This window comes from Mobula birostris, chromosome 18 (genome assembly GCF_030028105.1).
Source record: "Mobula birostris isolate sMobBir1 chromosome 18, sMobBir1.hap1, whole genome shotgun sequence".
In the NCBI taxonomy this organism is placed as follows: Eukaryota; Metazoa; Chordata; class Chondrichthyes; order Myliobatiformes; family Myliobatidae; genus Mobula; species Mobula birostris.
Window position 1 is genome coordinate 18,646,261 of NC_092387.1, and position 14,738 is coordinate 18,660,998.

Sequence of the window (14,738 nt, forward strand, 5' to 3'; positions counted from 1 at the left end):
TCTGTCTGCCGGCCCATCTGTAAACCAGCACCTCAGCCAGGGCTGTTTCTCATTCACCCCACTGAGGCTCAGCCTACAACATGGCTTCCCTCCTATATCCCAAAGACATGCAGGTGGAAGGTCAGTTGGCCACTAAATTGTCCTCAGCTTGTTGTGGAGTGTTAAAATCTGTGGGTGGGGGAGTTGAAGGGAATGTGGGGGAGTTTAAAAAAATAGGATTAATACAGGATTAATGTAATTGGGTTACTGGTGGCCAGCATGAACTCAGTGTTCGGAAGAGCCCGTTCCTGTGCTGTATCTTGGGCTGATACATTACTCTTCATGGTTCGATGAAGAACTTGCAAATAATTTTTGGTACAATTCTGCTTTATTCTTCTCCCACTGAAACCCTCCCCGTGGGTGCAGTAGATTGGTCCCTAGGTCATAAACCTCAAGCACAATTTCATTCTACCTTCTCCCACCTCATTTCATTAACCTCATGGTCCTGCGGTCAAGTCTGTGTGCTGAACACAAATCTCCACTGCCAACCTGTGGTAGTCCTGAGATTTGATTAATGGAGACCAGGCTGTCAGGACTGGTTGGTTAAAACTGGTGTGTGTAGGAACTTAACATACAGATTTGTTTATTCTCATGTACAGCAGGGTGTGATGAAATTCTTCACTCATGTGAAGTTCTCAGTGGTGAACCTCAGGGATTCCCTACCCCCCTGAGAGGTGTGGGGAGTGGATTTTAAAGTTTCAAATGCAGGGAATGGAGGACAGAGGGGGATGAGGTCTGGAGCAGGTCAGCTGACACCAGGACAACCCTGAGGAGCTGAGGAACCTAACTGATCCCTCCTGCCTACACAGGTCCATATCTCTCCATTTTCTGCACATTCATGTGCCGAAGAGCCGCTTAAACTATTGTAGCAACACACATCAAAGTTGCTGGTGAACGCAGCAGGCCAGGCAGCATCTCTAGGAAGAGGTACAGTCGATGTTATGGGCCGACATCCTTCGTCAGGACTATTATTGTTATTAAACTATTGTATTTGCGGCTTCTCTTGGTCCACCAAGGACACTGAATAAATAGGGGAAATTTTGTCCTGTGAACCACCCACGCTCTGGATCGTTGTACAGCAGTTACCCATATGAAGGCCAAGTAAGCAGACGCTCTGTCTTAGATCTGAAGTTTTCACCCAGTAATCCCTCTCCCCCCTGCATCAGTGCCAAATGGAGTCCCAGAACGAGAACGACAAAGGCAGTGCTCCGTGAACCTGCTGCCTGCAACAACGAAGCACCAGGAGGGCCGAGGATGGAGCAGTACAGGGAGCAGCCGCTCTTGGGGCTAGTTCACAGAACGACTCACCCGAATGAGATGCTGAAGAAGATGATGGAGAACGCGATCGACGTGGACCTGTGCCTCTGAGAGAACAGCTTGTGGATGGGATCCAAGCCCTGAAAATGAAAACAAGCACTGTTAGCCGACCCAGCTGATCAATTATCACCACTGTCCAGAGGAAAGGACACTCACGCTGAGATCTCTTGATACACAAAACTACAGAGCCCTGTGGGTGCAGGAATCAGAGTGGGAGGGGATTAAAGATCAGCAGGACGAGACCCAGGATCAGTGGCAGGGATGTTAGGGTCTGTGGGAGGATTTTGGAGATTGTTTGGAGGGCCTCAGAGGGATTAATGGGAGGAGCTTGAGAATCAATGGGCAGAATCTCAGCTGTGTTGGCCTTCCAGTGAAAGGGGAAAATGACTGCAAGTGAATGCCGGCAGCTGGCTGAGTATGTGCTGAGGGGTGCACTATAGCTTGATGAACCTCTGGGGATAGGCTGCAACTGAAGTAGTCCCACCACTACACCCTGAGGCTGGAACTCGAGCTAAAGCCTCTTCCCTGATCTACCAATGAAGACTATGCGAAGGAAACGTGAATGCCTCAGAAAGGCAGAGACACGAGAGACTGTAGATGCTGGAATCTGGAGCAACACAACCTGATGGAAAAGCTCAGCAGGTTGAGAGTATTGTTGGGGAGAAAGGAATTCCTCCTTCACCCCTCACAGATGCTGATCGACCTGCTGATTTCCTCCAGCAGACCATTTGATACAATCTGAATCTGGTAAGGAAGCGAGTGCTTTGTCTGGGATCTGGGATCTGGGATCTTTCGTCCACAATACAATTCACGGTGCTCCTGGTGCAGCCTTCTAAATTTTAGCGAGACCTGACGCAGACTGGGAGATCATTTCGCTGAACACCTACACTCTGTCCGCCAGAGGAAGCAGGATCACCCAGTGGCCACGTATTTTAATTCCATGTCCCAGTCCCATTCTGACATGTCTATCCACTGCCTCCTCTACTGTAAAGATGAAGCCACACTCAGGTTGGAGGAACCTTATATTCCGTCTGGGTAGCCTCCAACCTGATGGCATGAACATTGACTACTCTAACCTCCATTAATGTGCCTCTGCCCGTTCTTACCCTATCCTTTATTTATTTATTGATTGATTCCTTCCTTTTTTTTTTCTCTCTGTCCCTCTCACAATAACTCCTTGCCTGCTCTCCATCTTCCTCTGGCGCTCCCCTCCCACTTTCTTTCTCCCTAGGCCTCCCGTCCCATGATCCTCTCCCTTCTCCAGCCTCGTATCCCTTTTGCCAATCAACTTCCCAGCTCTTAGTTCCATCCTTCCCCCTTCTGTCTTCTCCTATCATTTTGGATCTCCTCCTCCCCCTCCCACTTCCAAATCTCTTACTAGCTCTTCTTTCAGTTAGTCCTGACGAAGGGTCTCGGCCTGAAACAGCAACTGTACTGCTTCCTAGAGATGCTGTCTGGCCTGCCGCGTTCCACCAGCATTTTATGTGTGTTGCTTGAACTTCCAGCACCTGCAGATTTCCTTGTGTTTGCGTCACTGAATATTGGTAACTTTTACACACAAAGCACATGCTCAAGAAAAGACAGATTAGGCGGCTGACCGTACCTTCAGTAACTGACCTCTGAGCCAGTCGGGTCGATCGCTGTTAAGCTTGGTGCTGCTTTTTTCAACAGCAGGGATCAAAAGCCGATGAACCTGCGAATCAGAGAAATCAAAATGAAGCAGGTGAGGGGGGCAGGTCAGCTTCTGTGACTGAGGTCACAGACTCAAACCTCCAAACATTGAGGGGGAGGGAGTACCAGCCTATGGTGGTGGGGTGGTTACTGAGTTGTCTGCTGTCACTGTCATAAGGAATTGCTTCTCATTTGCAGAGGCATTCAGTAGTAGTTCTACTCAGTAACAATGAATACCTGCTTAGCTATGTAAGCTATCATGGTTATAGATCGATAGAGTGTAGGAATAGTTCCTTCAGCCCACTGAGATGATGCCAGCCATCAACCATCCAGTGCTCAGGTATCTGAACACCCTGTAAATTATTGACAAGGCTGTTAATAAAAGCAAAGGAAACACTGCATTGTTTTTTTTTCATTTAACAGAGGTATAAGGGTTGCAAGCAAGTTGCAGTAAACCTGTGAAGACTACTATTCAGGTCCTGGCCAGAACAGATGAAATACTTCAGGATAGCTTAAAAGAGAAATGCAAGGATTTTTTAAAATGCGTACATGTTTTAGTTTATAGGTTAAGAGAAGGATACAGCACATCAAGTTTGTGAACATCACCCTCTCATTTACAATAATCCTATTTTATTCTCCTCCCATCCTTATCAACTTCCCCAGATTCTACCACTCACTGACATTGCTGGAGTTATTTTGTGTCCAGTTAACCTGTTTTTGGGATATCGGGGGGCTGGAGTGGAGAACCAGATGAAACCAACATAGACAGCTCTGGAGGTCGGGATTGAACCTGTGTCACTGGAGCTGTGATGCAGCAGCGCCACCAGCTGCGACGGTGTTTCACGCCCGCACGTTCACAGGTCACCGCAGCTCCTCTTTATCTGGGTGTCATTATTTGAGGCCCGTCTCTGGTGCTGCACCATCTTTTGCTGCATATTCTCTGCTTATGTTGTGATATTTGTTTTTTGCAACAGCAGTACATTAATAATAAAAACTATAAATTATAATAAGTGTATATAAAGAAAAGCTGAGAAGTGGCAGATGGAGATCAACCCAGATAAATGTGAGGTGGTTCATTTTGGTAGGTCAAACATGATGGCAAAATATAGTATTAATGGTTAGACTCTTGGCAGTGTGGAGGATCAGAGGGATCTTGGGTCCGAGTCCATAGGACACTTAAAGCTGCTGCGCAGGTTGACTCTGTGGTTAAGAAGGCATACAGTGTATTGGCCTTCATCAATTGTGGAATCCAATTTAGGAGCTGAGAGGTAATGTTGCAGCTATATAGGACCCTGGTCAGATCCCACTTGGAGTACTGTGCTCAGTTCTGGTCGCCTCACTACAGGAAGGATGTGAAAGCCATAGAAAGGCTGCAGAAGAGATTTACAAGGATGTTGCCTGGATTGGGGAGCATGCTTTATGAAAACAGGTTGAGTGAACTCGGCCCTTTCTCCTTGGAGTGACGGAGGATGAGAGGTGACCTGATAGAGGTGTATAAGATGATGAGAGGCATTGATCGTGTGGATAGTCAGAGGCTTTTTCCCAGGGCTGAAATGGTTGCCACAAGAGGACGCAGGTTTAAGGTGCTGGGGAGTAGGTACAGAGGAGATGTCAGGGGTAAGTTGTTTTTTTTTTTTTACACAGAGAGTGGCGAGTGCGTGGAATGCGCTGCCGGCAATGGTGGTGGACGTGTATACAATAGGGTCTTTTAAGAGATTTTTGGATAGGTACATGGAGTTTAGAAAAATAGAGAGCTATAGGTAAGCCTAGTAATTTCTAAGGTAGGGACATGTTCGGCACAACTCTGAGGGCCGAAGGGCCTGCAGGTTTTCTATGTTTCTATGTAAAAAAAATTTCAATTAAATAAACAGTGCAAAAAGAGGAAAAAAATATCGAGGTAAGTGTTCATGGGATCATTATCCATTCAGAAATCTGATAGAGGAGGAGAAGAAGTTGTTCCTCAAGTGTTGAGTGTCTCTCTTTGGGCTCCTGTGCCGCCTCCTTGATGCTAGCAATGAGAAGAGGGCATGTCCTGGGTGGTGGGGGTCCTTAACGATGGACGCCCCCTTCTTGAGGCATCGCCTTTTGAAGGTGTCGTGGATGCTGGGGAGGCCAGTGCCCATGATGGAGCTGGCTGAGTTTACAACTTTTTGCAGCTTTTTCCTGATCCTGTGCAGTGGTCCCTCTGTACCAGATGGTGATGCATCCAGTTAGAATGCGCTCCACGGCCATCTGCAGAAATCTGTCAGTGACTTTGGTGACATACCAAATCTCCTCAAACTCTAATGAAGCATAGCTGTGGTCATGCCTTTTTCACAATTGCATCAACATGTTGGGCCAAGGATAGATCTTCAGAGATGTTAACACCCAGGCACTTGAAACTGCTCACCCTTTCCACTTCTGATGCCTCAATGAGGACTGGTGTGTGTTCCATCGACTTCTCCTCAAAGTCCACAATCAGTTCATAGAAACATGAAAAACCTACAGCACAATACAGGCCCCTCGGTCCACAATGCTGTGCTGAACACATACTTACTTTAGAAATTACTAGGGTTACCCATAGCCCTCTATTTTTCTAAGCTCCATGTACCTATCCAGGAGTCTCTTAAAAGACCCTGTCGTATCTGCCTCCACCACAGTTGCTGGCAGCCCATTCCACGCACTCACCACTCTCTGCTAAAAAAAAAAACTTACCCCTGACATCCCCTCGCTATCTACTTCCAAGCATCTTAAAACTGTGCCCTCTCACATTAGCCATTTCAGCCCTTGGGAAAAAGCCTCTGATTATCCACACGATCAATACCTCTCATCATCTTATACACCTTTATCAAGTCACCTCTCATCCTCCATCGCTCCAAGGAGAAAAGGCCAAGTTCACTCAACCTATTCTCATAAGGCATGTTCCCCAATCCAGCAACATCCTTGTAAATCTCCTCTGCACCCTTTCTGTAGTTTTCACATCCTTCCTGTAGTGAGGCAACCAGAACTGAGCACAGTACTTCCGTGGGGCCTGACCAGGGTCCTATATAGCTGTAACATTACCTCTCGGCTCTTAAACTCAATCCCACAGTTGATGAAGGCCAATGCACCGTATATCGTCTTAACCACAAGAGTCTTACAGACATTGAGCGCAAGGTTATTGCAGCGACACCACTCAGTCAGCTGATTTACCTTGCTGCTGTACATCTCCCAAATCCTGAAAACATTTTGAACTGATCTCTTCATCTCTACCTCACAAAGCAGAATGAAGAGCTACTGCTGGGGAGGCTAAGCATGTGCTACACCCTACTCGAGGGTGACCTGAAAACCAGTGGAGGGAGGGAGCACCTTACATCTCTCCACCAACACCCCCCGCTGACTGTAAATGCTGGTTGTTGCAAATAGGGAGACCTGGTGGGAATGAGGGGAGAATAAATTGGGCCAGTGTAAATGGATGGTTGATGATCAGTCTAGATTTGATGGACTGAAGGGCCTGTTTCTGTTTTGAGAGACTATGGGACCACCGAAGGAGTCAGCAACACTGCACAAACCCGCCTTTCCGACATTTTCATCGTGTCTGAAGACAGTGCTAGTACTACGAACTATCATTAAACTGGAAAGTGTGCAAGGACTCAAGAGGCTGGCCGGCCAAGGACTTCATTCCTTGGAGTGTAGGAGGCTGAGGGGTGACCATTTTGAGGTGCATAAAGGGAAAATATAAGGTGACTACCCCAAGTCTTTTTCCCAGGGCAAGTGGAATGAAAAAATAAAGGAGCGAGGTTTAAAGACAAAAGGTACTGCAGGTGCTGGAAATGTTGAACAATGTAATCGGAGTGATGAGGGTGAGCATAGCTGCCTCTTGGATTCCATTCCTGGCCATTGCAGGCTGTACAGTTAGGGACAGGAACAGCATGGTAGCCAAGCAGTTAGTGTAACACTGCCATTACAGTAGCAGTGACCCAGGTTTAATTCCACCACTGTCTATAAGGAATTTGTATGTGTTCCCTGTGAGTTTACTCCAGGTGCTCTGGTTTCTCCCACGTTCCAACGGCGCACGGATCAGTAAGTTAATTAGCCATGTGCGTAACTGGGCAGTGTGGGCTTATTTATCTGGAAGGACCTTCTACTGTGCTGCACCTCATAACTAACATTAAAAGAATTTTAAACACGCACAAAATGCTGGAGGAACTCAGCGTGTCAGGCAGCATCTATAGAAGGAAATAAACAGTCAACGTTTCAGGCTGAGACCCTTTGTTAGGTCTAATGATTCCCGTTGAAGGGTCTTGGTCCCAAATGTTGACTGTTTATTTCACTCATAGATGCTGCCTGACATGCTGAGCTCCTCTGGCATTTTGTGTGTGATGGGCAAAAGTTTACAGTGAGAGGGGGCCTAAGGGGCAACTTCTTTCCACAGAGGGTGGTAAGTACACATAACGAGAAGTGGTTGAGGCACGTACATGAACAACATTTAAAAGAAGCTGTGAGAGGTACATAGATAGGAAAGGTTTAGGACCAAATGTGGGTAAAGGGGACAAACTTAGATGGGAATCTTGGTTAGCATCAATGGGTTGGGCTGAAGGGCCTGTTTCTGTGCTGTATGACCCTGATTCTAATTATCACAGACAGGTCTTTTCACTGATTACATAATGTTAAATTTATAGTGAGCTGAGCAGCAGATATAGAAGCACCACTGCCCCAGATGAGAGAGGATTTGTCACTGCTGCTATCATGCAGTGATCAGCATTTAAAGTCCGGAACAGCAGGCGAATCCTGAAACTTAACCTTCCAGGTACAGCAGCCTTGCTCTGACACCGGTCCCTAGTACATTGTGCCCCCGGTCTCTCTCGCTGCCAGCCGCTCACAACACCACGCACTGTGACCTCAACACATTCATTTGTGAAGCAGTGCCTTTCATTCAACTGCACTGCTTGATAAAGACTCCTTTCTTTTCCAATATTTTTCTTTTCCAATATTTTTTATTGGTTTCTGTATAGAAGAATAGAGTCCAAGAGAATACATATTATAAAATAAAAGAAAAAAATAATAATACCAGATACAGTATATTGAATCACATTAATGAACTCCTTACTCTATATTCATATAGATTAGATTAATTCATATATTAGAATATAAACAATTTTATTAAAAAAAATAGAGATCTACACCCACTACCAAAGTCAAAGCTGTTAGGGGAAAAAAAAAGAAAAAACTTATCAGATAATAAAATATGCTACTAACCAACTTCTGTACTTTAACAAGAAGTCAAAGATTATGAAAATAATTTTAAAATGGCCCCCACAAATTTTGAAAATCTTGGTTAGATTCAGAAATTGAACAATGAATCTTTTCTAAATTTAGGCATGCCATAACATCCCGTAACCACTGAGCAAGATTAGTATCCTTCCATTTAAACAAAAGCACCCTCTTAGCCTTAAGACTCCTGACTTCTAAACACTCAGTGTGACTCCGACCTTCTCCAAGGTGTCACTGGCCAGGCTGAGGGTTCCCTTTGGAAAACGTCTGGAATTTAGCACAGGTCAGAATACCCACCATAAACAGCAGCTGTGGTGAGAGGGTGAGGCATAGGGCAGGGCTGCAGTGGCTGAAGATTGGGGTTAACGAACACTGTAGTTCACTTACCGAGAGAGTGTGAGCCGTCCCGCGGTGGTTCCACCAAAACATCCACCGGAAAACCCGCAGGGCTTCCTCCTCCTGCCCAGTCTGAACGGCGAGAAACACGAGTCACATTTTCACAATTACCAGCCCACTCAACAACAGAGGGCCGTTTATTGTCCCACCACTTCACAATGTGTTGTCTAAGGGAACAAGTGAGCGACTTCTCAAAGGCACAGTCAAGTTTATAGTCACGTGCAGAGTTGCAATGGAAAACTTACTTCCAGCTTCACAGGCACATAGCACCAGATAGGCAGCACTCACAAATCAATAATAAATTATTCAATTAATGAGGCTTTCAGCACTCAGGACCCTCCCCTTCTGGGGCAAGTCCTCTTCTCATTAGTACAACTGGGGCAAGAGGAGCAGGGGGTGACACAGGAGGCCGAAGAAGGGGAGAACCACGGAGAAGCTGTTTCTTTCCCTCTGCCATCAGATTTCTGAATGGTCCATGAACCTATAAACACTATCTCATCATTACTTTTTTCCCCTCCATTTACTTATTTTTGTGATTTATGGTAACTTTGCCTTTGCAATGCACTGCCACTGCAAAAGAACAAATTTCACGTCACCTAGGACTGGGATAATAAATCTGATTCTGAACTTTTACAAAAAAGAAAAAAAAAAGTCTATTTTAGTGCAAATTGATCGAAGAGGTCCTGGTATTGCTACACTGAGGTAGTGATTCACTTGTGCCAGTCTGTTCAAGAACTGAATGGCTGAAGGGAAGCAGCTGTTCTTGAACCTGATGGTGTGTAACGAAGACATGTTCCTCCTGTGGTTCTATGAATGAGACACCAAGAGCGACTGCATGCCTGTCAGCCTCACTTGTCATTGCAGTGCTGTGGAGAAGTTAGAGATAGGGTTGAGAGAAATGTGCTGGGTGACCAGGGCAGGAAGTGGTGAATACAGCTGTCTTTCAGGTACAATGGTGACCACAGGACCCTGATGTTTGAGTTTCACTGTTTAAAAACCACAGAAACATGAGGTACAGGAGCTGGAGTAGGTCATTCCAATCCTGAGTCTACTGCAGAAATAAGTTATAAAAGCCTGAATACAAGTACTACCAGGCTCAAGGACAGCTTCCATCCCACAGTTAAAAGATTATTGAATGGTTCACTAGTACGATAAGATAGACTCTTGACATCACAATCTACCTTGTGGCCTTGTGCCTTATTGTTTCTGTGCAGCTGTAACACTTTATACTGCATTCTGTTACTGATACACTTTATATACTTCCCCAGTGGAATGTTGTAATCAATTGACCATTATGGATGATATGCAAGACAAGCTTTTCACTGTCCCTTGGTACACACGACGATAATAAATCAATTTACCGATCCCCAATCTTCCATCCCGCTCCATGCAACCCGCAGTACAAAATACTTAATTTAACCATTTCAGATAACCATCCCTTTTTATTTCTCATTCCACAGACTTGCTCAATCTGTCTGTTTCAATGTATTTTTCCTCTTCCTTTTCTATATTTAAAGCAGTTATTATGTTGATTATGTTATTCATTCCATTACAGATATTCCTTTTGTTCTCTCCAGTGAGTCTGACTTCCTGTGGAGTCCATATTATGGATAAGGTTTTGGAGCTACATAATAAGATCAACTGAAGTTTGCATGGTTTCCTTAAGGGGGAATGTTGCCTGACAAATATTTTGGAAATCTTTGAGGAAACAATAGGCAGGATAGACAAATGAGAATCAGTGTTTGTTGTTTATTTGGATTTTCAGAAGGTCTTTGACAAGGTGCCACACATGAGGCTGCTAAACAAGCTAAGAGCTCGTGGAATTACAGGAAAGATTCCAGCATGGATAGAAGATTGGCTGACTGGTGGGAAGTAAAGAGTGGGAATAAAGGAGGCCTTTTCTGTTTGACTGCTGGGCACTAGTGACATTCCATAGGAATTGGTTTGGGACTGCATCTTTTCAAACTATATGTTAAGAATTGTGATGGTGCTGTGGCCAAATTTGCAGACAATGAAAAAATAGGTGCAGAAGGGCTTGGACAGATCGGAAGAATGGACAAAGAAGTGGCAGATGGAATATGGTGTAGGTAACTGCATAGTCACACACTTTGGTAGAAGGAATAAAGGTGTAGACTATGTTCTAAAAGGAGATCAAGTTCAGAAATCAGAGTTGCAAAGGGACTTGGGTGTCCTTGTACAGGATTCCCTGAAGGTTAAATTGCAGGCTGAGTCGGTGGTAAGGAAAGCAAATGCAATGTTAGCATTCATTTCGAGAGGACTAGAAAGTACAAGGCAGGATGTAATGCTGAGGGGTTTTTTTAAGACATTGGGCCCCTTATCTAAAAACAAGAACTGGCATTGGACAGGGTGCAAAGGAGGTTCATGAGAACGATCCTGGGAATGAAAGAGTTAATGTACAAGCAGCATTTGATGGCTCTTGGTCTGTACTTGCCGGGGGTGGGGGGGGGATGAATTTCTTTGAAAACTATTGAGTATTGAAAGGTCTAGATTGAGTAGATGTTGAGAGGATGTTTCCAATAGAGGAGTAGTCGTAGAACAGAGATCAGGAGGAATTTCTGTAGCTGGAGATGGTGAATCTGTGGAATACATTGCTACAGATGGCTGTGGAGGCCAAGTCATTGGGTATATTTAAAGTAGAGGTTGATTAGTAAGGACATCAAAGGTTATGGGGAGAGTGGGGTTGAGAGTGATAATAATTCAGCAGTGCTGGAGCAAACTCAATGGGCTAAATGGCCTGATTGCACTCCTACGTTTCTGGCCAGCGCAGAGAAGCAGAGGCAGGAATATCTACAACTTGGGACCACTTTGCTACTGAATCTCAGCCAAGTCGAGTTTATTGTCACGTGCACAAATACGCTGACGTACGGTGAAGTAAAACAAACAAAGACTCAGAGAGAAGCCCATAAGATAGTACAAGAGGTAGCCCACCTGTGTTCCATTGGCTGAGTTAGAGTTAAGGGTGTGCAGAACAGTTTAATTTCCGGTACGATGGTGGTATGCACAGTCGCAGTTAAAGGTGTAACTGTTCATCTTTTATAACTTAAAAAAAATCACGATACCACTGGATATTAATAACATGCACTATTGCAGATCTACTCCATCACTGCACGACTCAATAGTGATGGAGGTGGACTCACTGCACACCATGTTGTCACCTGGACTTACTGCATACCCTTGTCATGCTGAGTCAGTGTACGGTCCAACAAACACTGCAAATGACTGTCTCCGACATTTTTATTATGATGCAAGACCCTGTTGGACAGCAGTATTGTAGAATACTGCAAGTCCATTTCACTGGTTCATTGGTGACACCAACACTGGAGTAGCTGCATTGCCTTGGTTGTCCTGTGGACTAGGCTCCCATGCCGAGGTGTCGCCTGTTGCCGCTACCCAGGAGCTGCCAGAGGCCGTGTGGCAGGAGCAGAGGCTGCTGTAGGCATGCTGGAATCTGTATTGAGTTGGGGGCTGGCCCCCTTCAGTCACTGCTGCCCTCTAGTGTTTACTCAGTGGAAGACAAGCTAGACCAGGACAACATCCCGTACACCATCAGCCTACAGGCCATGCCACTCAGGAACTTGGGCTGTATTTTTTTTGTGTGACTGTGTGTTTTCCGCTATTGTAACTTCACATGCCGTATGCGCTGTGTGTTGTTGGTACTGTGTATTACACCTTGGCCCTGGAGGAACACTGCTTCATTTAGCTGTATTCATGTGTGTGGTTGAACGACAATTAAATTTGAACAAAAACACAAAAAGAAACCGTTGTGACCCTGCTAGCCATAGGTTTTCCCAACTAAATTTCACTTCCCACCTTTTAGCCTGGAAGTTTAATGTTACATTTTGAGAGACGAAGTTTCCTGCTGCTACCGGCATTTCAGAGTGTATTCAAGCTGGCCATCGTTCTCTGTGTGAAAACATATCTATCCATCTATAGCTCTCTCCGTCTCTCTCTCTCATCCTTTAAACAAACACCTGGTTAATTGGATATCCAAGGGAAATAAGTCTTTCCCAGCCATGCATGACCCTTTAACAATCCCAGCCACTCCACAAAGCTGAGGGTCTCCTGTCCTGCTCATCCAGTATAAATCAGGCCCATTGCTCATTCACTCTTTTTGTGACCAGAAGGCAATGCTTTTGCTGAGATCTAACTAGTGTTTACATAAGAACACAAGGCATAGGAGCAGAATTAGGCCATTTGGCCCATCAAGTCTTCTCCAGTATTCCATCAAGGCTGATTTATCATTCCTCTCAACTCCAATCTCCTGCCTTCTCCCCATACCTTTGACAACGTGACTAATCAAGAACGTATCAATCTCCACCTTAAATAGACCCAAAGACTTGGCCTCCACAGCTATCTGTGGCAGTAAATTCCACAGATTCACCAACCTCTAGCTACAGAATTTTTTTTCCATCTCTGTTCTAAATGCATGTCCCTGTATTCTGAGGGTGTGCCCTCTGGTTCTAGACTTTCCCACTATAAGAAACGTCCTCTCCACATCCACGTCCACATCTACCTGATAGGTTTCAATGAGATGCCCTTCATTCTCCAAAACTCCAGCAAGTACAGGCCCAAAACCATCAAATGCTCCTCATATGTTAACCCTTTCATTAACTCAATGTTCTCATGAACCCCCTCTGGACCCTCTCCAATGCCAGAACTTTCATACACTTTGAACTAGTTTAGCCCTTCCTTGGCCAGTAAACAACCAAACACTTGTTTAATCTCATCAATCTGACCTGGTGCAGGCACTTTGTCCAGTTCTGTGACACTGGGCGGAAGAGGTTACCCGCTCGACAGATTTAAAGACTCAAGGATGTGTTCAAAACTGCATTGATAGAAGTGCAACCTCTCCACTGACTCCTGGGAATCCTTAGCCCATGACTGCTCAAAGAGAAGGAACACATGGGATGGTATGAGAACTTCTTGTTCCTGAACTAGCAGCACACAGAGACCTCGTGCAAGGGGGAAGAGACAGCACCGTCTCACAAACTACCCACTCATCAGACATCGCCAGTCCCATCTGGGGACAGAATGTGGCTCCCACTTTGGCTTCATCAGCCATCTCAGAATCAGATAGCTGCATATTATCCGGAGAAGAGTATGACCCAGTACCTTCAGGTGTATATGTGAGCATTCACTCCCAAGACCCTGTGCTTCTTAATGAGTCCATCTGTCTCCATATCCTTACTTTAATCCCTGGAGTGTACGGAAATGAGGGGATATCATTTTGAGGGATACAAGATTATGAGGGGTAGAGATAGGGTGAATGTATGCAGACTTTTAACCCTCATTTGAGTAAGACTAGTGATAAAGGTCATTGGGTTAGTGTGAAAGGGAACCTGAAGGGAAACCTCCTTCCCTCAGAGTGTGAGTGTGGAACAAGATGTACATGGGAAGGGAGGGGGCTATGGTCTGGATCAGGGGTATAAATGGTATTGGTCCATGGCTTAAAAAAAAGGGTGGGAACGCTGGTCTGGGTGCAGTTTGATGGGACGAGGCAGAAAACCAGGCCAACATATAATACAGGTTGAAGGGCCCATTTCTGTACTGAGCTGCTCCGACTCTAATATTGCACCAAAAAAAAAATCACGATTATAGTAAAGCTGAAACAAATAAAAGCCATCAGTTCTTAGGTTTGGATCACTTATGTTGTGTAAAAAGTGGGGGGAAAAAATCAGGAAGTTAGGGCCTCTTTCCGCAGAGGAAACAAAGACTAGAGGCGTTAACACTGTTTCTTGCTCCACAGATGCAGCCTGACTAACTGAGCGTCTCTCGCATTGCTGACTCACAAACACACCACGTGTAGTGTTTTGTTTTGTATCATCCATATTCAGAGAGGGAAAATTATCTCACTTGTAACCAAATATCTATCAGCTTTGTTGACCCACTCCTAATATTTTGGTTTGTTTAGTGTTCAAATCTTTTTATGGCCCACTCCCCTCTCCCAGCAACCCAGCTATTTAACCTTCTCCAGCCCACAAACCCACCAGGAGATTGGTTCCACCCCCCCCCCACCTCTCTCTCACTCTGCTCGCTTTGTACCCCCCATTTCCCTGTGTGTC

At 45.3% G+C, this 14,738-nt stretch overlaps 1 protein-coding gene across 2 annotated transcripts in view; it reads right to left on the bottom strand.

Moving 5' to 3' along the window:
* The window catches only part of sv2 (synaptic vesicle glycoprotein 2), a 104,061-nt gene that overhangs the window by 20,661 nt on the left and 68,662 nt on the right, over positions 1-14,738 (bottom strand). For both annotated transcript variants that reach the window (XM_072282311.1, XM_072282310.1), the window contains exons 7-9: positions 8,647-8,727; positions 2,960-3,049; positions 1,348-1,436 (exon numbers count right to left, since the gene is read on the bottom strand). In XM_072282311.1, coding sequence (XP_072138412.1) covers positions 1,348-1,436; positions 2,960-3,049; positions 8,647-8,727 — 260 coding nt within the window. The remainder of the gene's footprint in view (positions 1-1,347; positions 1,437-2,959; positions 3,050-8,646; positions 8,728-14,738) is intronic.